The sequence below is a fragment of the Astyanax mexicanus genome, chromosome 8, assembly GCF_023375975.1.
Source record: "Astyanax mexicanus isolate ESR-SI-001 chromosome 8, AstMex3_surface, whole genome shotgun sequence".
Taxonomy (NCBI): domain Eukaryota; kingdom Metazoa; phylum Chordata; class Actinopteri; order Characiformes; family Acestrorhamphidae; genus Astyanax; species Astyanax mexicanus.
Genome location: NC_064415.1, coordinates 3,799,941 through 3,824,257, shown reverse-complemented (window position 1 = coordinate 3,824,257; position 24,317 = coordinate 3,799,941). Strand labels below are relative to the sequence as shown.

The following is a 24,317-nucleotide window of genomic DNA, read 5'->3' as shown; positions in this document are numbered from 1 at the left end:
CCTCAGTGCGCTTTTTAAAACCCTTCTTTGACCATTTCCTCCTTTTTTCTCTTTCTTTTCTTCCTCCTCTGTTCTGCAGTGGGATTTATCTTATTCCTCCAGAGCAGAGGACTCTACAGCAGACTGGAAAAACACTGATATATATCTTTATATATTACTACATAGAGATAATACACTCAATATGGTAACACTTTATTTATTCAAGGAACACAAGTTAGGCGCTTATTAATGTTTTATTATTTGCTTATAAATCCTTATTTAGGCATTTGTAAACGATTTATTGACTACTTATTAGGCTTTATTCTGTGTTATAAGTGTTTTTGGTGCTTAAATAGGGGTCTGTTATGTGTAAATGATTAATAAGGGCTGTATTAGTTGTTATAGCGCACAATAAACAGTTATGTTAGCACCCTGTTAAACAGATTAAATTATTAAGCATTAACTATTAGCTAATTCTACATGTTATTAGTGTTATTATAATTGGCAGCAGTTTGATCTGTGTGAGTTTGGGAAGGTTATGGCTGTGCTGGAGTTTATTAAGAGTTAATAAGGGGTTAATAATATAAGTCACTATTAGACCAAGATGTGCACCATATTCTAAAGTGAGATTCTGTTTATCACTAATTAGACACTAAAAAGAACTGAATAAATATTTAATCAATCACAGACCCCTAATTAAGCACCAATAACACTTAATAACACAGAACGAAGCCTAATAAAGTGTTACCCTTAACGGGACTTGAGAAACTTCTAAGTATGCTGTAAATATAGTAAAAGATTAATCTACTTACTTAAAATATATGAAACATACATTAATATTATGCTTTCATCAAATAATTGAAAGTCAACTTCGATCATACTTTTTAAAAAGTACAATACATATAGTGTATTTTAAATAAATAAACTATTTTAAAATATTATAAACTATTATAAAACAATTTTAAATAAACAAAAAAAAACAATATATATATATTATAATAATATAATAAAGTACTATGAAGTACACTTTTAGTTTAGTGCAATTTAATATACTTCTAAAATACTTATTTTCTAAATATACTTTTGTATATATTTTTAGCATTTTAAGCGCGTTAAAAACAACTGTTACAGTGGTCCACTTAAAGACCAATGTATCATGTAACTTTTTAGAAAGTTTAAATTAAATTACTACTACTAATTTAAAAATTAAGTAAAGTACTGTATCTTAAAATATTTTTTATGACCAACATATTAGTCTAATAGATATGTAAATAGATCACATATATTTAACATCAATTCTTAGTACATTTCTAATATACCTGATGTATAATAAATAATAATAGTGATACAGTAATAAACATTATTTAATGAATTATAATTATTTTACTGTAAGCATATTTATAATATATGGTTACATATATGAAGTAGTTTAAATGTTTAAATGTTACTTTTAAACGTATATTTAAAATAGCTCCATTTTAGTACAGTTCAGTACACTTTAAGAACAATTTAAGTAAGACTTTTATACTATTTATATACTGTAATTAAAGTTATTTTAGCACTCTTTAAATATACTGATTAATAATAATAATGTGGCTACAAGAACACTTTAGTGCACTATAGTGTAATAATGCTTAATATACTTTAATCTTCTTTTTTTCACTAGGGATATAACCAGAAAATCATGTGGCAGTGGTTCAGTGTATAAAATGATGTACAGTATCAGTTAAAAGTTTGTACACACCTCAGAGTATTTTCATTATTGGTCCTAATGAGTGCCAGTTTCATCATTATATCGTTTTTGATGTTTTTTTCAGTGACTACTCTCGAGGATACTTTCACATTCTTGAAATTCTTCTTTTCATATTGACTGAACTTTATTTTTTCTTTATAGTATTTTTTTATTTATTTAGTTGAGTATTTGTTTTTTCTCATAACCTGGATTCGAACATATACTCAAATATTCACTATTCACTGTATACCTGTAACTCTACCTCTTCACTACTTTACTTTAACTGATGCTCTCAAACACTTTATTAAGAGACAAGAAATTCAAGTAATTAACTCTTGATGAGTTCAGCACAGCTGTTAACTGAAAGCCTGAATTCCAGGTGACTCTACCTCATAAAGCTGACTGAGAAAATCCAACAGAAGATGTGTAAAACTGATTATCTAAACAAGAGGTGCAAGTTAATTTATATGGCACCTTTCATACACAATGGTCATTCTAAGTGATTTACAGATTAGAAAATACAAAGGGAAACAAACATGTAACAACAAAAATGGAAATAAAAGATTAAAATAAAAATAAAGCATGGATAAAACATGTTTAAAACAAAGAGAAGTCAATTAGTTGTCATATTAGTGTTCATCTACAACGCATCACATTTTAAAATAATGAAAAGCCACTTATTTTAAGATGTGTCCAGACTTTTGACTGGTTCACTGCATAAACAACAAACACTAATCTGCATAAACAACAGAACCCGTCCAATTACATGGTGGCCAGTCCTGTCCAGTCACTCGAACCTAAACCCCTCTAAAGCTGGAGGATTTTTTTTAGTGTGTGCTGGAGGTGATAAATCCTGAGCTGGTATTGAATGGGCTCTACAGTCTGTGTTTTTAGACTGAGACGTTTACGTCAATATTAATCTGCTTTCTGTCAAACGCGAGTGTGTGGTGTGGTGTGGTCCTCACACCGTCCCATTCCCCGTAAACACCAACAATCAATCAGCCTGCCTCACACTGATGCTCCAGATACTGATGCAAATGGTTCTTTCACACGTTCTGAACCTCAACCTTTCCTCAATCTTTCCTCAAATTTTCCTCAACCTTTCCTTAATTTTTCCTCAATCATTCCTTAATCTTTCCTCAACCTTTCCTCATCCTTTCCTTACTCTGTCCTCAGTCTTTCCTCAGCCTTTCCTCAACATTTCCTCAACCTTTCATTAATCTTTCCACAATCTTTCCTCAAACTTTATTTAATCTTTCCTCAATCTTTCCTTAATCTTTCCTCAATCTTTTCTTAATCTTTCATTAACCTTTCCCCAATCTTTCCCCAATCTTTCCCCAATCTTTCCTCAATCTTTCCTTAATCTTTCCTCAATCTTTCCTTAATCTTTCCTCAATTTTTCCTTAACCTTTCCTCAATCTTTCCTTAATCTTTCCTCAATCTTTCCTTCACCTTTTTTTCAATCTTTCCTCAATCTTTCCTCAACCTTTCCTAAATCTTTCTTCAATCTTTCCTCAATCTTTCCTAAACCTTTTCCTCAATCTTTCTTCAATCTTTACCTAATCTTTCCTCAAACTTACTTCAATCTTTCCTCAACCTTTCCTCAACCTTTCCTTAATCTATCCTCAACCTTTCCTTTATCTTTCCTTAGTCTTTCCTTAAACTTTCCTTAACCTTTCCTTAATATTTCTTCAACTTTTCCTTAATCTTTCCTCAATCTTTCCTTAACCTTTCCTCAATCTTTCCTCAAACTTTCCTTAACCTTTCCTTAATCTTTCTTCATTCTTTCCTCAACCTTTCCTCAACCTTTCCTCAAACTTTCCTCAACCTTTCCTCAATCTTTCCTCAATCTTTCCTAAACCTTTTCCTCAATCTTTCTTCAATCTTTACCTAATCTTTCCTCAAACTTTCTTCAATCTTTTCTCAACCTTTGCTCATCCTTTCCTCATCCTTTCCTTAATCTATCCTCAACCTTTCCTTTATCTTTCCTTAGTCTTTCCTTAAACTTTCCTTAACCTTTCCTTAATATTTCTTCAACTTTTCCTTAATCTTTCCTCAACCTTTCCTCAATCTTTCCTCAATCTTTCCTTAATCTTTACTCAACCTTTTCTCCGTCTTTCCCCAACCTTTCCTCAACCTTTCCTCAATCTTTTCTCAACCTTTAATCAACCTTTTCTTGACCTAATTTTTAACCTGAAGGTCTTTAAAACCACAGCACCTCTCAGCAGGTCGTACTGCACTGGTGATGAGATGAAAGAAATGACTCAACCGTCAGAAAGATAAGAGTGATGAAAGTCATAACCTGTAATGATGGGCTGACAAATGAGAAGAAATCATTTAACTATCGCTACATCTGCTGTAAACATGCCTGCTGGCCTGCAGAAGCACAAATCTTTATTGCCAATAAATGGCTCCCTGGCTAATGCTATTAGGCTAATCCCAAAGAGCTATCGCTAATGCAGAAAGAAGATATTCAGATATTGCTAGACAGCTCAGTACCACTCACTGTAATTGTATAAATGTCATGATCACAGTGGAGAGCAGGCTTCAGCAGTGACTTATCTGTTGTTGAATGGTTCATTTTTTATTATTGCACAGTAACATTTTAGCCAGCTTCACGATTCTGACATACAATACTCCAAAATTCAGTACAATAAAATAACCATATTTCACTCCCCTATGAAAAATTAACAATACAATATAATAGATTAAACACAAATAATATTTGCAAAGAAAGTGTGGTTTTTAACCACTACATTTATTAGAACCAAACTTCTTTTAGTTAATCTTCTTATAATTTTAGTATTATTTATAGTTCTTATATCAATACCTGGTTTGGTTCTTTCCTCAATGTTTCCTTAAACTCACCTTAATCTTTCCTCAATCTTTCCTTAAACTCACCTCAACCTTTCCTCAATCTTTCCTTAAACTCACCTTAATCTTTCCTCAACCTTTCCTCAACCTTTCCTCAATCTTTCCTTAACCTTTTCTCCGTCTTTTCTCAACCTTTCCTCAATCTTTCCTCAACCTTTCCTCAATCTTTCCTCAACCTTTCCTCAATCTTTCCTCAACCTTTCCTTAATCTTTCCTCAACCTTTTCTCAACCTTTCCTCAATCTTTCCTCAATCTTTCCTCAATCTTTCCTCAACCTTTCCTCAATCTTTCCTCAATCTTTCCTCAATCTTTTCTCAACCTTTCTTCATTCTTTCCTCAACCTTTCCTCAATCTTTCCTTAATCTTTCCTCAACCTTTTCTCCGTCTTTCCTCAATCTTTCCTCAATCTTTCCTCAAACTCACCTTAATCTTTCCTCAATCTTTCCTCAATCTTTCCTTAACCTTTCCTCAACCTTTGCTCAAGCTTTCCTCAAATTTTTCCTTAACCTTTCCTTAACCTTTCCTTAATCTTTCCTCAACATTTCCTTAACCTCTCCTCAACCTTTCCTCAACCTTTCCTTAATCTTTCCTTAATCTTTTCTCAACCTTTTCTCAGTCTTTTCTCAGTCTTTTCTCAACCTTTTCTCAGTCTTTTCTCAGTCTTTTCTCAGTCTTTTCTCAACCTTTCCTCAATCTATCCTCAACCTTTCCTCAATTTTTCTTTAATCTTTCCTCAATAATTCCTTAAATTTACCTTAACCTTTCCTTTACTTTTCTCATTACTTCCTCAATTTCTTTCTTAAATTTTCCTCAAGCTTTCCTAAATTGTTCCTCAACTTTCTGTTCTATTTAACTACTTATAGTTCTCATATTAATACCTGGTTTGGTAAACTTTGTTAACATATTTTTTTAGGTCTCCTTCCTGTTTTCCCGCTAAATCCACTGACTACATGTCCCATAATCCCTCTCTTTCTGAGGATGAGGCACATGCCACCTGTCATCTAATCAAATGGGAACTTTCCCCATGCTCATCTTCCCCTGAGTACTGATTTGACTGTATTTCATTTACTTTTTTTCCATTTACGATGGAGTGTTTTTTTTTTTACACTGCAAGCAAACTGAACCATTGTTTTTTTTTTTTATACAAATGTTGGTCTTTTAATCTGGACTGTGGCTTTGCATCAGCTTTAAAAAAAATCTTGCTATTTAGTTTCAAACCCCTTTGAAAGGTCCAAATATCCAGTACAAACAAGATAGGTGTGAAAGCAGCTTATATGCAAGAACTAAGATTTAAAGAACATGAAATCTCTTCATTTCAGGCAAACTGGATTCTATAGACTCTACATACATATAGTGCAGGCCCAAATTAACAAAAAAACATAGGGTTAAAGAAGGATTTCACATTGGGATGAGCCTGATCCAGTGGTAGGCAGCCACTGGCACCCAACCACTAATAAAAATGTAAAGATCCATGCCATGTATTGTTTTTACTCCAAAAAGAAACCAAACCATAAGACCATCACTTTTGTTTAGACCAAATGTTGGTCTTTTAAAAATCTGCAGATCTGCGAATTGTAGTTTTGCAGAAGCTTTATGTGCAAAATCTTAGATTTTAACTACATGAAATTTCTTTTTTTCTTTATTTCATCCGAGAATAAAGTGGAATCTGCAGACTTACACACACAACCTTACATAACTAGACTACAGTGTTACGGGACCTCATTGTAAATGCATGTAGTATCTCACACACACACACTTAATCATATTCAAAGCTTCATCGCCACACACCGCGTCTATCTGATCCCTATTCCCTCGACACACACACAGTCACACACACTCACACACACTCCACGCATTCACACGAGACGCCTCTCTCGCATCCGAACATGAAAGCCCAGCGTAATCCTGGAATTGGATTTACAGGTGACTTGCTGAGTCCCGCTGTCGGAAACCGGCAGCACATTCCTGACTCAGTTCTGCAGAACTGCTCTCCAAATCCCGAATCCCAGACCTAATTCGTCCTCGTGTCCCACCGTGCCCTTGGACTCTACTGGCAGCTCCTTCAGGATCTTTTGGTAGACATTTCCATTTATCACAGCAAGTCTTCCAGATCCAGACGCAGCAAAACAGCCCCAGACCATCACTCTACCACCACCATGTTTTACTGTTGGTATAATGATCTTTTTCTGGAAAGCAGTGTTTTTTTTTTTACGCCAGATGTACTGGGACACACACCTTCCAAAAAGTCCAACTTTTGTCTCATCGGTCTACAGAATGTTTTCCCAAAAGTCTTGGGGATCAAGATGTGTTCTGGAAAAGTTGAGACGAGCTTTAATGTTCTTTTTGCTCAGCAGTGGTTTTCGTCTAGGAACTCTGCCATGTAGGCCATTTTTACCCAGTCTCTTCCTGATGGTGGAGGCATGAACACTGACCTGAACTGAGGCGAGTGAGGCCTGCAGTTTTTTAGATGTTGTTTTAAGATCTTTTGTGACCTCTTGGATGAGTCGTTGCTGCACTCTTGAGGTAATTTTGTGCGGCCGGCCACTCCTGGGAAGGTTCACCACTGTTCCATGTCTTCACCATTTGTGGACAATGGCTCTCACTGTGGTTCTCTGGATTCCCAAAGTTTTGGTAATGGCTTTATAACCCCTTCCTTCCTTCCTTCCTTCCTTCCTTCCTTCCTTCCTTCCTTCCTTACTTCCTTCCTTCCTTCCTTACTTCCTTCCTTCCTTACTTACTTACTTCCTTACTTACTTACTTCCTTACTTCCTTCCTTACTTCCTTACTTCCTTCCTTACTTCCTTCCTTACTTCCTTCCTTACTTACTTCCTTACTTCCTTCCTTCCTTCCTTCCTTCCTTACTTACTTACTTACTTACTTACTTACTTAAGCAGAATTCAGTGGACATCTTGTGTATTGGAAAAGTTATTTTATGGTATATATATATATATAATACAATATCAATACAATATTATTGTTATTTACAGACATGTATGATAAGATCATTACATAATAATACATTTATTTATTCCCTAGTGTAATAGTGGTGTTAGTAGTAGTAGTGGTCAATTTAGTAACAGTAACAGTAAGTCTTCTATCAAAGTTCAAACGCTTTTTAAAAAAAAAAAACACTTGATTTTAGTAGAAACAGTGAAAGGAGAGAAACGTTTGTGCTGTATCTGGTCTGTATGTTCTTCTTTGGTGCTCTGTTGCTCCACGTTGCACCATGACCCTGGAGGAACATCATCTCACTCCACGCTGTGTTTTATACAGGCAATAAAATAAATGGCAATAAGAGCCTCTTTTCTTGACTTTTAACTTCTTAAAAAAAGTGTTTTTCACACTCAAAGTGTGTCTTTAAAGACACTAGGGATAAAAACAAAAGTTTTTACTGTGTACTTTAATGGAATCTCTCTCAGGACCCTCTTTATCTCCTCTTTATTCACCTCGGTTTTTGTTTCAAATGCGTTTTAGAGGACGGAGAATCGAAAAAGCGATAAAGAAGAATTAAGAGAGGGGTAAAGAGGTCAGCAGACGCTGTGTAATCCAAGAACATCTCACACACTTTACACTTACACTTCCTGATCTGCTCGTCCTCTGTGTGCGCAGCTCCTTCAGACGGAGGGTTATATATGGTTTTGTTCTATAGAGCCTCAGACTGGGGGGTCCGGCCCAAAGTCCAATTACTGCTGATGTATTTCCTGTAAGAGCTCGGGTCTCTCGTCTCTCTCTGATCTTCAACAACCAGTTTTTGAGGAGTGATGATCAAACCCGAGCAGAAGTCCGATTTAAAGTGATATTTCATACCCAGACCCCCCCAAACCCCCACCGGCTCGGCCTGACCTTCGCTCTTATTGCTGTTTAATCTGAAGTGTTAAATCTGAGCTGCAGAGCTTCACGCTGAGTCTCTGTGTGTTTCCAGATCTTTCTAATGAAGCTGATCCTCCTGCATCACCCTGAGATAGACCATCTCACCATACATCATACCAGGACTGATCTACTCAGTTAAAAACGCAGTGTTTATCTGACCTTTCGACTAAATATTTAAAAAAAAGAAATGTAGTATTACTTTGCACATGATTTTAGTTTGTATTTAATTGGGACATATCAGGATTGAAATTTAACACTTGCAGTTTGTGTACAGATTTTCGAGCAGTTCAGTTATTCAGTGATTTAAACTAGGGATGCACAAATACCATATCATATGCGCGCTCTCTCTCTCTCTCTCCCTCTCCCTCTCTCGCTCTATCACAATCTCTCTCTTCCTTTGTCTATTGCAATCTAACTCTCGGAATCTCTCGCAAATCTCTCTTTATATCACAATCTCAGTCACCGTCTCTCTCACAATCTCTCTTTCTCTAACAATCTCTCTCTTACAGTCTCTCTCTCTCATAATCTCTCTCGCTATCACAATCTTTCTCTAACAATCTCTCTCTCTTACAGTCTCTCTCGCTATCACAATCTTTCTCTAACAATCTCTCTCTCTTACAATCTCTCTATCACAATCTTTCTCTAACAATCTCTCTCTCTAACAATCTCTCTCTCTCATAATCTCTCTCGCTATCACAATCTTTCTCTAACAATCTCTCTCACAATCTCTATCTCTCTGTTGCAATCTCTCTCGCTATCACAATCTATCTCTCTCTCTCACAATCTCTATCTCTGTCGCTATTACAGTTTTTCTCTCTCGCAATCTCTCTCTCTATACCAGAATCTATATCACTATCTATCTTTTTGGCAATCTCTCTCTTTATCGCAATTCCTCTCTCTCTCAGAATCTCTGTCTCTATTGCAATCTCTCCCTCTCTCTATATCAATCCCCCTCTCTCTACACCTCTCTCTCCCTTTCTTTATCGCAATCTCTCTCTATCACATTCTTTCTCTCCCTTTCTTTATCGCAATCTCTCTCTATCACATTCTTTCTCTCCCTTTATCGTAATCTCTCTCTATCACAATCTCTCTCTCCCTTTCTTTATCGTAATCTCTCTCTATCACAATCTCTCTCTCCCTTTCTTTATCGTAATCTCTCTCTATTGCAATCTCTCTCTTTCCCTTTTTTGTTGCAATCTCTCTGTATCATAATCTCTCTCTCTCCCTTTTCTTTATTGCAACCTATCACAATCTCTCTCTCCCTTTCTTTATCGCATCTCCCTCTCTCTATTACAGTCTGTCTCTTTTTCTATAGCAGTCTATCTCTCTCTCTTTCTCTCTATCGCAATCTCTCTCTCCCTCTTAATATCACAATCTCTCTATCGCAATCTCTCTACATAACAGTCTCTCTTCCACAATCTCTCTCACTGTGTCTATCACAATCTCCCTCTCTCTTTCTCTTGTTCTATCTCTCTCTCCCCCCTCCCTTTCTCTCTATCTCTCCCTCTTTCTTGCGCCCACATTATGTCTCTTTCTCTCTCTTTTTCTCTCTCTCCCGTTATCTCTCTTTGTGTCTGACTTTAAATGGTTACAAAACACACCAGAATTCAGTAAATGGTATCCAATATTAAATTGTGTACTTATTACATTGTTGCAGTAATACTGTTGTACCTGGTATACTTAACTTTACATACTGTGTAATTACAAAGTATGTACCAAATAATATTTCAGAATTACTATGTTTTAGCCATGAAATACTAACTTGATTCCCTGTTTCTTATCATTTCTCTTTTCTTTTTATTCTGTATTTATTGGTTTATTCTGTCTACACTACCCTAACATTACAGACCCTGTTAAAGGATCTCTTAAACCCTAAATATCTTTCTATTTCTGTAATTCTTTCTCTCTCTCTCGCTCTCTCTCTCTCTCTCTCTCTCTCTCTCTCTCTCTCTGAGTGATGTTTCTACAGCAGGGTTTAAATGTCAGGAGCTGGTTAAGGACAGAATGGATCTGATTTATTTATTTGCGTTTTTTTGACGCACGTCACCGTGAAGCGTAACCCGTCTAAATCCAGAATCCAGCGCTCTGACAGTTCTGATATTAAACCTGAACTGCCGTCTTTCTCACCTGCTGAAGTGACACGTCTCTAAATGTAGCTCAGGTTTATTTACTCAGAAACCTTTTAAACGTGTTTTTCTCTGGATTTAACCTTTTTAAAGATACTGCTTTAAGTCACACAGAGTCGTAGAGTATCACCGGTATAGAGTAGAGTAGAGTAGAGTAGAGTATCAATGGCAAAACAGAAGAACTTTCAATCACATTTTTTTCACAATATACTGAAATTCTACCTCCTTTATTTAAATGCAGCAGCTAGTGTAACCTCTGCTTATATCGTCACACTTTTATATCCCCACAGAATTCGTTTTTTTAAAACTTTATTCATCTCTATTCAAAAAAGGTGTGGTTATTGTAAAAGGGCTGGTTATGGGCGGGACCAATAACGGACCGTCAGCTCCGCTCCGCCCCGCTCTGCAGCCTGTGACCTCGAGGCAGCCCTCAGGGGCGGGGTTATTTAAATGAGTAGGCTGTCTCTTCACAGTCTTTCTCCCTCCTCTGGTCTCTACTGCGCTCTACAGACTCGGGTTTCAGGATCGACAACATGGAGGAAGATTTTGGCTTCATTTTCATTGAATGAATGGAAACGCCGACACGACGTCCATCTTTTTTTACAGTCTCTGATATTACCTAATTACAATTACTCCATTTATATAATATTACTCAAATAATTTATGATACATAATATATTATAATTCCTGTAAATTAATTTTTTTTTTGTTAAAACACACATATTACACTGTCTCAACACATGGATGGCATGTAATACATTCTTTTAAGTATACTAATCCAAGAATGTATTACATGCCATCCATGTGTTGAGACAGTGTAATATGTGTGATTTAACTAAAAAAATATTTAAATTACAGGAATTATAATATATTATACATTAATACATCTAAATAATACATCCTCTATACATCCTCCTTCCACAGCTCCTGCCTACAGATCCCCCACCCAAGCCGGACCCCATCACCTCCGAGACAGTGGTGTTCTGGGGGCTGAGGTTATGGCAGGTCGTCGGCATCTTCTCCATGTTCATCCTGGCGATCAGTAAGTTCTAGTCTAAGTTTCTAGTCAAAGAAATACAGGTGCATCTCAAAATATTAAAATATCAGTGTGAAACTTATATATTATATAGATGTATTAAACACAGAGTGATCTATTTTAACCCTTTATTTCTTTTACTGTTGAGTATGTATGATTATGAAGCTTACAGCCAATGGAAACCCAAAAATCAGCGTCTCAGAAAATTAGAATATTATATAACTAAGACCAATTGGTACTGTTGGTAAGCAGTGTGGGCAGTGTGCCAAGTCCTGCTGGAAAATGAAATCCACATCTCTATAAAAGTTGTCAGTAGCAGAGGGAAGCTGTAAGATATGAAGTGCTGTAAGATTTTGTGGGAAAACAAAACTGCACTGACTTTAGACTTGATAATAAAACACAGTGGATCAACACCAGCAGATGACAGACATGTCTCTCCAAACCATCACTGATTGGTGGAAACTTCACAATAGACCTCGAGCAGTTTGGACTGTGTGTCTCTCCACTCTTCCTCCAGACTCTGATCCCTTGATTTCCTTTAAATGAAATGTAAAATTTACTGATGATCAGTGATGATTTGGAGAGACATGTCTGTCATCTGCTGGTGTTGATCCACTGTGTTTTATTATCAAGTATAAAGTCAGTGCAGTTTTGTTCTCCCACAAAATCTTACAGCACTTCATATCTTACAGCTTCCCTCTGCTGATAACAACTTTTATGGAGATGTGGATTTCATTTTCCAGCAGGACTTGGCACACTGCCCACACTGCCAAAAGTACTAAGTGGACTTATGTGTATATAATATTCTCATTTTCTGAGACACTGATTTTTGGGTTTTCATTGGCTGTAATCCATAATCATCATAATCATTAACAATAAAATAAATAAATGCATAAAATAGATAATTCTGTGTTTAATACATCTATATAATATATGAGTTACACATTTTCAACTGAATTACTGAAATAAAGTAACTTTTCAAAGATATTCTAATTTTTAAGATGCATCTGGAGTTTGATGAACAGTAAAACTGACGTACAATACCAGTCAAAAGTTTGGACACACCTTCTTATTTAATATTTAGGAAAGAAATAAGGAATCATGTAGTAACTTAAAATGGTTAAACAAACCAAAATACTCTTTATTATCTGGATTTTCTGTTAACGTACTGTTTCTGAGGCTGGTATCTCATTAATGAACTTATCCTAACAGAGGAAACTCTTACCCTTCTTTTCCTGGGACCTGGTAAGTGCCTGTTTCATCAGAAAAATGTTTTTTTTCAAAAATTCGTCATTTTGGATGGTCTTTGTGGTAACTGCACTGAATATATTTTTTATAAAGTTCTTGAAATTCTAGAAATGTGCATTGACTGTCCTTCATTCCTTCATGAATTCATTTTTTATTTACTTGTTGACAAGATCTTGCCATAATCTGGATTAGAACATTACTCAAATATTCCGTATTCACTGTATACCTGTAACTCTACCTCTTTACTACTTTACTTTAACTGATGCTCTCAAACACTTTATTAAGAGACAAGAAATTCAGGTAATTAACTCTTCACAGGACACTGTGCTCTATCTCTAGTGTTGATTTCCCCTTGGCTCAGACCTGTGGTTTTTAATGCAGCTCATTCAGAACTCATGCCTGTGAGAAAACCCATATTTCCAGGTACAATTTTCAACTCTGAGGTCAAGATAAAGTCATTTAAAGTCTATTTCTTCTTTCACAGTCATTACACTGTGCTGTATCTTCAAATGCCGGATTCCCCGCACCAAGAAAGAGATCGAGGCGAGGAACGCTCAGAGAAACGCCGCCAAAACCTACGCTAACACCCTGGAGACGGTTCCTCCACTCAACGAACTCACCGAAATACCAGGAGGTAAAAAACACAACCATTTCCTTTATCCTTTACTAACAATCACAGTTCAACCTTACATATCCTGTATTAACCAATCACAGTTAAACCCTACATATCCTTCATTAACCAATCACAGCTAAACCCTACATATCCTTCATTAACCAATCACAGTTAAACCCTACATATCCTTCATTAACCAATCACAGTTAAACCCCACATATCCTTCATTAACCAATCACAGCTAAACCCTACATATCATTCATTAACCAATCACAGCTAAACCCTACATATCCTCCATTAACCAATCACTGATAAACCCTACATATCCTTCAATAACCAATCACAGTTAAACCCTACATATCCTTCATTAACCAATTACAGCTAAACCCTACATATCCTCCATTAACCAATCACAGTTAAACCCTACATATCCTTCATTAACCAATCACAGCTAAATCCTACATATCCTTCATTAACCAATCACAGCTAAACCCTACATATCCTTCATTAACCAATCACAGCTAAACTTTACATATCCTTCATTAACCAATCACTGATAAACCCTTCATATCCTCCATTAACCAATCACAGTTAATCACTACATATCCTTCATTAACCAATCGCTGTTAAACCCTACATATCCTTCATTAACCAATCACAGCTAAACCCTACATATCCTTCATTAACCAATCACAGCTAAACCCTACATATCCTTCATTAATCAATCACAGTTAAGTAAACCCTACATATCCTTCATTAACCAATCACAGCTAAACCCTACATATCCTTCATTAACCAATCACAGCTAAACCCTACATATCCTTCATTAATCAATCACAGTTAAGTAAACCCTACATATCCTTCATTAACCAATCACAGTTAAACCCTACATATCCTTCATTAACCAATCACAGTTCAACCCTTCATATGCTTCATTAACCAATCACATTTAAACCCTATATATCCTTCATTAACCAATAACAGTTAATTTAACTCTACATATCCTTTATTAACCAATCACAGCTAAACCCTACATATCCTTCATTAACCAATCACAGTTAATCACTACATATCCTTAATTAACCAATCGCTGTTAAACCCTACATATCCTTCATTAACCAATCACAGTTAAACCCTACATATCCTTCATTAACCAATCACAGCTAAACCCTACATATCCTTCATTAACCAATCACAGTTAATCACTACATATCCTTCATTAACCAATCGCTGTTAAACCCTACATATCCTTCATTAACCAATCACAACTAAACCCTACATATCCTTCATTAACCAATCACAGTTAAACCCTACATATCCTTCATTAACCAATCACAGTTAATCACTACATATCCTTCATTAACCAATCGCTGTTAAACCCTACATATCCTTCATTAACCAATCACAACTAAACCCTACATATCCTTCATTAACCAATCACAGTTAAACCCTACATATCCTTCATTAACCAATCACAGCTAAACCCTACATATCCTTCATTAACCAATCACAGTTAAACCCTACATATCCTTCATTAACCAATCACAGCTAAACTTTACATATCCTTCATTAACCAATCACAGTTAAACCCTACATATCCTTCATTAACCAATCACAGTTAAACCCTACATATCCTTCATTAACCAATCACAGTTCAACCCTTCATATGCTTCATTAACCAATCACATTTAAACCCTACATATCCTTCATTAACCAATCACAGTTCAACCCTACATATCCTTCATTAACCAATCACAGTTAATTTAACTCTACATATCCTTTATTAACCAATCACAGCTAAACCCTACATATCCTTCATTAACCAATCACAGTTAAACCCTACATATCCTTCATTAACCAATCACAGCTAAACCCTACATATCCTTCATTAACCAATCACAGTTAAACCCTACATATCCTTCATTAACCAATCACAGCTAAACTTTACATATCCTTCATTAACCAATCACAGTTAAACCCTACATATCCTTCATTAACCAATCACAGTTAAACCCTACATATCCTTCATTAACCAATCACAGTTCAACCCTTCATATGCTTCATTAACCAATCACATTTAAACCCTACATATCCTTCATTAACCAATCACAGTTCAACCCTACATATCCTTCATTAACCAATCACAGTTAATTTAACTCTACATATCCTTTATTAACCAATCACAGCTAAACCCTACATATCCTTCATTAACCAATCGCTGTTAAACCCTACATATCCTTCATTAACCAATCACAACTAAACCCTACATATCCTTCATTAACCAATCACAGTTAAACCCTACATATCCTTCATTAACCAATCACAGCTAAACCCTACATATCCTTCATTAATCAATCACAGTTAAGTAAACCCTACATATCCTTCATTAACCAATCACAGCTAAACCCTACATATCCTTCATTAATCAATCACAGTTAAGTAAACCCTACATATCCTTCATTAACCAATCACAGTTAAACCCTACATATCCTTCATTAACCAATCACAGTTCAACCCTTCATATGCTTCATTAACCAATCACATTTAAACCCTACATATCCTTCATTAACCAATCACAGTTAATTTAACCCTACATATCCTTCATTAATCAATCACAGTTAAGTAAACCCTACATATCCTTTATTAACCAATCACAATTAAACCCTACATATCCTTCATTAACCAATCACAGTTCAACCCTACATATCCTTCATTAACCAATCACAGTTAAACCCGACATATCCTTCATTAACAAATCACAGCTAAACCCTACATATCCTTCATTAACAAATCACAGCTAAACCCTACATATCCTTCATTAACCAATCACAGCTAAACCCTACATATCCTTCATTAACCAATCACTGATAAACCCTTCATATCCTTCATTAACCAATCACAGCTAAACCCTACATATCCTTCATTAACCAATCACAGTTAAACCCTACATATCCTTCATTAACCAATCACAGTTCAACCCTTCATATGCTTCATTAACCAATCACATTTAAACCCTACATATCCTTCATTAACCAATCACAGTTAATTTAACTCTACATATCCTTTATTAACCAATCACAATTAAACCCTACATATCCTTCATTAACCAATCACAGTTCAACCCTACATATCCTTCATTAACCAATCACAGCTAAACTCTATATATCCTTCATTAACCAATCACAGCTAAACCCTACATATCCTTCATTAACCAATCACAGTTAATTTAACTCTACATATCCTTTATTAACCAATCACAGTTAATTTAACTCTACATATCCTTTACTAACCAATCACAGCTAAACCCTACATATCCTTCATTAACCAATCACAGCTAAACCCTACATATCCTTCATTAACCAATCACAGTTAAACCCTACATATCCTTCATTAACCAATCACAGTTAAACCCTACATATCCTTCATTAACCAATCTCAGTTAAACCCTACATATCCTTCATTAACCAATCACAGCTAAACCCTTCATATCCTTCATTAACCAATCACAGTTAATTTAACTCTACCTATCCTTTATTAACCAATCACAGTTAATTTAACTCTACATATCCTTTATTAACCAATCACAGTTAAACTCTACATATCCTTCATTAACCAATCACAGTTAATTAAACCCTACATATCCTTCATTAACCAATCATAATTAAACTCTACATATCCTTTATTAATCAATAATAAATATATATATATATATATATATATATATATATATATATATATATATATATATATATATATATCCTACATATTTTGCAATATGGAGTAATGGCTGCAATATTTTCTATATAATTCTTTTGATGGTTTTCTTTATATTTTTCTAGATACATTATAAATATTTTAATTATTTCACACCCACAGATTAGCAACAGCCAACAGCGCTTTGTACGATTTATATAACATGACTCTGAATCAGAGGATGTTTTTCTCAGGAAAATGCTAATAATGGTAGCGATGCTAATAATGAGTGGAATCTTATGTGGGTCAGTGAGGTGAAATTTGCAGACAGATTTGTGCTTTAATCAGGAATGTCTGTAATGATAATGAGCAGAATCTGATTAGTCTTTACATAAGGAAAATATGCAGCTATTACTTTTTTATTATGAATACTGATGTTTTAAATACAGAAACAGAGCGCACATAACAGTTACAAACAGCTTGTTACTAATTGCATTATAAGGTGCGCTATCAATAAACGTCTATTTTCTGGTTTAGTTTCATACGGTGCATCGGATTATAAGGCACATTTTATGTGACAATAGTAAGGAACAGAGATGTCGCCATGTTTTCCTTCTAATTCTGCAGGTCATTCTTCGCTGGTTGGCTGAGCTATGCTATGCTAAGCTAAGCTAAGTAAGGTTAAAACAAAGATTTCAGATGAGTTAGACACGTCAAACGAGTGCTGGATGTTAATCTACACAGATTTATCTCCTAAAAACTGTTTATTTGGGTCAGTAAAGAGCTTTCATTTATTTGCAGTAAGCTTAGATATAAGTTGGAGCATTAGCATTAGCATTAGTGGCTAAATGCTAGCGGGTAAGGCTAATGCTGCTCCAGCAGTGCTAGTCGTGGTTAGCAGCAGGCTACAGGCTGAAAATACTCACCTCTGAATGACGAAAGAGCTAGGGTTTAGCATGTTTAGCGGCTAATGCTAATACTGCTTCAGTTTGCTTCAGGTGCTGGAGAACTAAACTAAAACACCTATATAACTCTGTACTTCAGTGGAGTGGCTTTACTGCCCCTTAATACCTGACTGATAGAATTCATACATAATGTGCACTAATGATTTTTAGGAAAATAAAAGGATTTTATGTCCAGCTTAAAGTGCAAAAAATACGGTATACATGCACTGAGAAATCCCATAGTACTTTTGGTTAAGAGTATACAACATGCACTGAGAAATCCCAGTGCATGTTTTGTTTTTTTTTGGTACGGTTGGTGAAAAATAAAATAAAAATAAATTAAATTTCAATAAATTAAAATGCTGGGCATTCTGCAAAGTCTTTATTAGCTTCGTAATAACAATTGAAGTTCATTTCTACCATGTTTTCTTCTTTTACTTTCCTCTGCATGTTTATACAGGTTTACAGTAGAGGCTCCAAACTGAAAAAAAAATTGTGCTTTAAAAATACTTTAGTAATGGCTTCAGACCTGTCTGATTTCACACCAAGAGGCTGATTAAAAAAACAGTGGGCATAGGTAGTTGGGTTGAGGTTGGGTTGTTTTTAGGTCTGGATGATGCCGCTTAATATGCGTTAGCGCAACCCATGCTGTAGTTGTGCGCTACGCAGTGGAGCAGGTTTATACTTCCGCGTGCGCATATCATCGGCTCTGCCTCGCTCTGCGAAGAATACACAAACATAAGTAATACAGTATACAATAAAAAGAGAGTATAGCATGGTTTAAACACGGTCTTTCTATCCTTACATCTAATCTAATGATTAAAACAACTGAGAATAAATACAGTATTATAACTGTATTTGTGAGTAACAGAAAGTATCGTTTCACACGGCAAGACTTCGAGATTCTACCTTTTTTATATTTCTTTCAGTTTTGGAAAGGAGCCTGACTCTCTCAGATTAGCCTTTCTGAGTGCTTTCACTCACAGCTCTGATCTCTGTAACTCAGACTCAGCTGCTGTTGGATCTCCTCACAAAGACAAATCAATCTTTCTGACGTCTGTCCAAACCTTCTAGTGTCTGAGACACCGCTAATCCATCATCTCACCGGTCCATCACAAGAGACAACGGTGATATCACCTGCAGACGAGACCCTACGGTGCAGTGATATCATGTCAGGCATTAAATAAATTGAATTAAAAACAGCTGTTGATGGTTGATGACCAAGGTGGTTAAAATCTGGATATCTGGGTGAAAAACATTCGCTATACTGGAAAATTAGGCAAATTAGCTGGTCAAAATACATGGTTTGGACAATGAAACTGAAACATCTGTCATCATTTTAGTGTCTAATCTTCATTAATTGCACATTGCACCAGTAAGAGCAGTAAGAGTGTGAAGGTTCAATTAGCAGGGTAAGAGCACAGTTCTGCTCTAAATATTGCAATGCACACAACATTATGGGTGACATACCAGAGTTCAAAAGAGGACAAATTGTTGGTGCAGGTCTTGCTGGAGCATCTGTGACCAAGACAGCAAGTCTTTGTGGTGCATCAAGAGCCACGGTATCCAGGGTAATGTCAGCATATCACCAAGAAGGACCAACCACATCCAACAGGATTAACTGTGGACGCTGTAAGAGGAAGCTGTCTGAAAGGGATGTTCGGGTGCTAACCCGGATTGAATCCAAAAAACATAAAACCACGGCTGATCAAATCACACAGAATTCAATGTACACCCCACAATACATTATTGTGCTCTAAAACCAGGTGCTTCAGTTCCATTGTCCAACCCCTGTAAATTTATTTAGGAATGTCATGGTTATAGACCAATGATCCATCAAACAACAAACAGAAACATGTCAATTACTGATCAACAGCTTTAAATCTGTGCTTTAAACCACCTCTCTTCATAACCATAACCCACCCTCATCTCCTACATTACACATTATAAAAGGTCTGTTTTTTCATGTTTAATTTATATGTTTTTAAATTATTTGAAAATGTTCTGTACAGTAGATAAATACTAAAGTAATCCAAACTATGAAGAAAAACATACAGAATTCTTACTAAACAAAAAAGTGTTAAACAAATGTTTTATATTTTACATTCTCTGCTGGATTTTCTCAGTCAGTTTTATGAGGTAGAGTCTCCTGGAATTCAGGCTTTCAGTTAACAGCTGTGCTGAACTCATCAAGAGTTAATTACTTGATTCTTTTTTTGAGAGCATCAGTTAAAGTAAAGTAGTGAAAAGGTAGAGTTACAGATATCAGTCAGTCCAAAAAAGAAGAATTTCAAAAAATGTAAAAGTATCCTCAAGTGCAGTCACTGCAAATACAATCAAAAACTTTATAATGATGAAACTGGCACTAATCAGGATTGCCCCAGGAAAGAAAAGGCAAGAGTTTCCTCTGTTGTAAATGATAAGTTATTGACTATTTTGGTTTGTTTAACACGTTTAATGTACTGCATGATTCCTGGGCAGTCACTGTTAGTTATGCTGCGGATGATTTGTAGTATATACAGTTATATATACAATTATCTGAGATCTGTATTTTCCTCAGCAGAGCTCTTCTCTCTTTTTCTTCTCTTTCATCTGCTGATTCTCTTACTCTGTATCTGTTTTCCTTCTCTTTTCTGTATTCTGTGTGTGTGTTTGGGATCTGGAGCTGATTCCTCGGCGGTGAGGACCGTATCGGAGCAGGTTCAGAGCCGAGAGGGCGCTCAGTTAGCCACCGTCCGCGAGGAAGACGACCTGACCAATCAGCTCAGCCATCCTGAGAGCGATAACTGATCTTCACCTGCACTTTCTTCAACTTTATATAATGTTTCTGCACCTCTTTCTTCCTCTCTGAACTGTTTACTGTCCTTCCCTGTCTTTTCTTAAAAATGATCACACTTCGCCATGAGCACATTCCATATCACTGCCCATTCAGTTTACATAAAAACATAGGTGCACTTCTTGATGTATTGATGTTTTGAGGGATTGGGCCAAATGAGGTTTATACTTGGCAGCCGGGGTTTTGGCACATGCAACTCGGGCTGATTCCCAAAGTATACTCAGCAGCCGGGGTTTGGTTAATGCAGCACTCGTCACAGTTTCTTATTTTAAATGTATGTTCCACCTTAAATGAGGCAGTAGCTGCAATCTGACGCTAGTAGCTAGTAGAGTAGCCTTCATGTACCGCTCCAGCGCCCCCTGCAGTCTGTACAGATCATGCGTACCGCTATTTTCTGTATTAAAGGCTTAAAGCAGTGGTTTTCAAAGTGTGGGTCTTGGGTGTCCAATGAAGGATTGGGATGATATAGGTTTGTACTCAGCAACCAGGATGTCGGCACATGTCTGGGGCCAATTGTTGTATTATACTCAGCTAATGGGGTGTTGACACATACGATTTGGCCAGATTCACATATTATACCCAGCAAACTGAAGTATTGGAATGTGTGGCTTGGGACAATTACTATATTATACTTGGCAACCAGGGAGTTGGCATATACGATTTGGCCAATTCCCATATTATACCCAGCAAACTGAGATATTGGTATATGTGGCTTGGGCCAATTGCTGTAATATACTCAACAGCCAGGGTGTTGGCACACATGATTTAGGAAAGATTCCCATATTATACTCAGCAAACTGCAGTATTGGAATGTGTGGCTTGGGCCAATTGCCATATTATACTCAGCAACCTGGGCGATGGCACATACAGTTCGGGCCGATTTCATATTATACCCAGCAAACTAAGGTGTTTGTATATGTGGCTTGGGCCAATTGCCATATTATGCTTGGCAACCGGGCCGTTGGCACATACAATTTGGGCAGATTCCCATATTATACTTAGCAAACTGAGGTATTGGTACATGTGGCTTGGGTCAATTGCCATATTATACTTGGCAACCGGGGTATTGGCAAACACAGTATGGGCCAATTGCCATATTATACTCAGCTAACTGAGGTATTGGTGTATGTGGCTTCAGCCGATTTCTATATTATACTCAGCAACCGGGGTATTGGAATATGTGGCTTGGGCCAATTGCTGTATTATACTTGGCAACCGGGGCGTTGGCACATGCAGCTTTTCCTAACTCATACGTCAGTAGCAACATGCTCCATACTGCGACACTGTTTAAGGTGGAACTGAAATAATGAGAAGCACCATTAGCAACATTTCCCATAATGCAACACTGTTTAAGGTGGAACTAAAAGCAACATGTCCCATACTGCAACACTGTTTAAGGTGGAACTGAAATAATAAGAATCACCATTAGCAGCATTTCCTATAATGCAACACTGTTCAAGGTGGAACTAAAAAGCGTCATGTCCCATACTGCAACACTATTTAAGGGGGAACTAAAAAGCGTCATGTCCCATACTGCAACACTATTTAAGGTGGAACTAAAAAGCAACATGTCCCATACTGCAACACTGTTTAAGGTGGAACTAAAAAGTAACATGTCCCATACTGCAACACTTTTTAAGGTGGAACTAAAAAGCAACATGTCCCATATTGCAACACTTTTTAAGGTGGAACTTAAAAGCAACATGTCCCATACTGCAACACTGTTTAAGGTGGAACTAAAAAGCAACATGTCCCATACTGCAACACTATTTAAGGTGGAACTAAAAAGCAACATGTCCCATACTGCAACACTATTTAAGGTGGAACTAAAAAGCAACATGTCCCATACTGCAACACTGTTTAATTGGGAACTAAAAAGCAACATTTCCAATACTGCAACACTGTTTAATGTGGAACTAAAAAAGCAACATGTCCCATACTGCAACACTGTTTAAGGGGGAACTAAAAAGCAACATGTCCCATACTGCAACACTGTTTAAGGTGGAACTAAAAAGCAACATGTCCCATACTGCAACACTGTTTAAGGGGGAACTAAAAAGCAACATTTCCAATACTGCAACACTGTTTAAGGGGGAACTAAAAAGCAACATGTCCCATACTGCAACACTGTTTAAGGTGGAACTAAAAAATAACATGTCCCATACTGCAACACTGTTTAAAGTGGAACTAAAAAGCAACATGTCCCATACTGCAACACTATTTAAGGTGGAACTAAAAAGCAACATGTCCCATACTGCAACACTATTTAAGGTGGAACTAAAAAGCAACATGTCCCATACTGCAACACTGTTTAAGGTGGAACTAAAAAGCAACATGTCCCATACTGCAACACTGTTTAAGGTGGAACTAAAAAGCAACATGTCCCATACTGCAACACTTTTTAAGGTGGAACTAAAAAGCAACATGTCCCATACTGCAACACTTTTTAAGGTGGAACTAAAAAGCAACATGTCCCATACTGCAACACTGTTTAAGGTGGAACTAAAAAAGCAACATGTCCCATACTGCAACGCTATTTAAGGTGGAACTAAAAAGCAACATGTCCCATACTGCAACACTGTTTAAGGTGGAACTAAAAAGCGTCATGTCCCATACTGCAACACTGTTTAAGGTGGAACTAAAAAGTAACATGTCCCATACTGCAACACTTTTTAAGGTGGAACTAAAAAGCAACATGTCCCATACTGCAACACTGTTTAAAGTGGAACTTAAAAGCAAAATGTCCCATACTGCAACACTTTTTAAGGTGGAACTAAAAAGCAACATGTCCCATACTGCAACACTATTTAAGGTGGAACTAAAAAGCAACATGTCCCATACTGCAACACTGTTTAAGGTGGAACTAAAAAGCAACATGTCCCATACTGCAACACTGTTTAAGGTGGAACTAAAAAGCAACATGTCCCATACTGCAACACTGTTTAAGGTGGAACTAAAAAGCAACATGTCCCATACTGCAACACTGTTTAAGGTGGAACTAAAAAGTAACATGTCCCATACTGCAACACTGTTTAAGGTGGAACTAAAAAGCAACATGTCCCATACTGAAACACTATTTAAGGTGGAACTAAAAAGCAACATGTCCCATACTGCAACACTATTTAAGGTGGAACTAAAAAGCAACATGTCCCATACTGCAACACTTTTTAAGGTGGAACTAAAAAGCAACATGTCCCATACTGCAACACTTTTTAAGGTGGAACTAAAAAGCAACATGTCCCATACTGCAACACTTTTTAAGGTGGAACTAAAAAGCAACATGTCCCATACTGCAACACTTTTTAAGGTGGAACTAAAAAGCAACATGTCCCATACTGCAACACTGTTTAAGGTGGAACTAAAAAA

General features: G+C 36.4%; 1 protein-coding gene across 1 annotated transcript in view; it reads left to right on the top strand.

The window, feature by feature from the left end:
* tmie (transmembrane inner ear) overlaps window positions 1-23,024 on the top strand; it is a 34,067-nt gene extending 11,043 nt beyond the window's left edge. The window contains exons 2-6 of the mRNA XM_049481937.1: window positions 11,506-11,623; window positions 13,350-13,499; window positions 20,781-22,411; window positions 22,457-22,546; window positions 22,908-23,024. Coding sequence (XP_049337894.1) covers window positions 11,506-11,623; window positions 13,350-13,499; window positions 20,781-20,905 — 393 coding nt within the window. The 3' untranslated portion in view covers window positions 20,906-22,411; window positions 22,457-22,546; window positions 22,908-23,024. The remainder of the gene's footprint in view (window positions 1-11,505; window positions 11,624-13,349; window positions 13,500-20,780; window positions 22,412-22,456; window positions 22,547-22,907) is intronic.
* The last annotated feature ends 1,293 nt before the right edge of the window (window positions 23,025-24,317 follow it).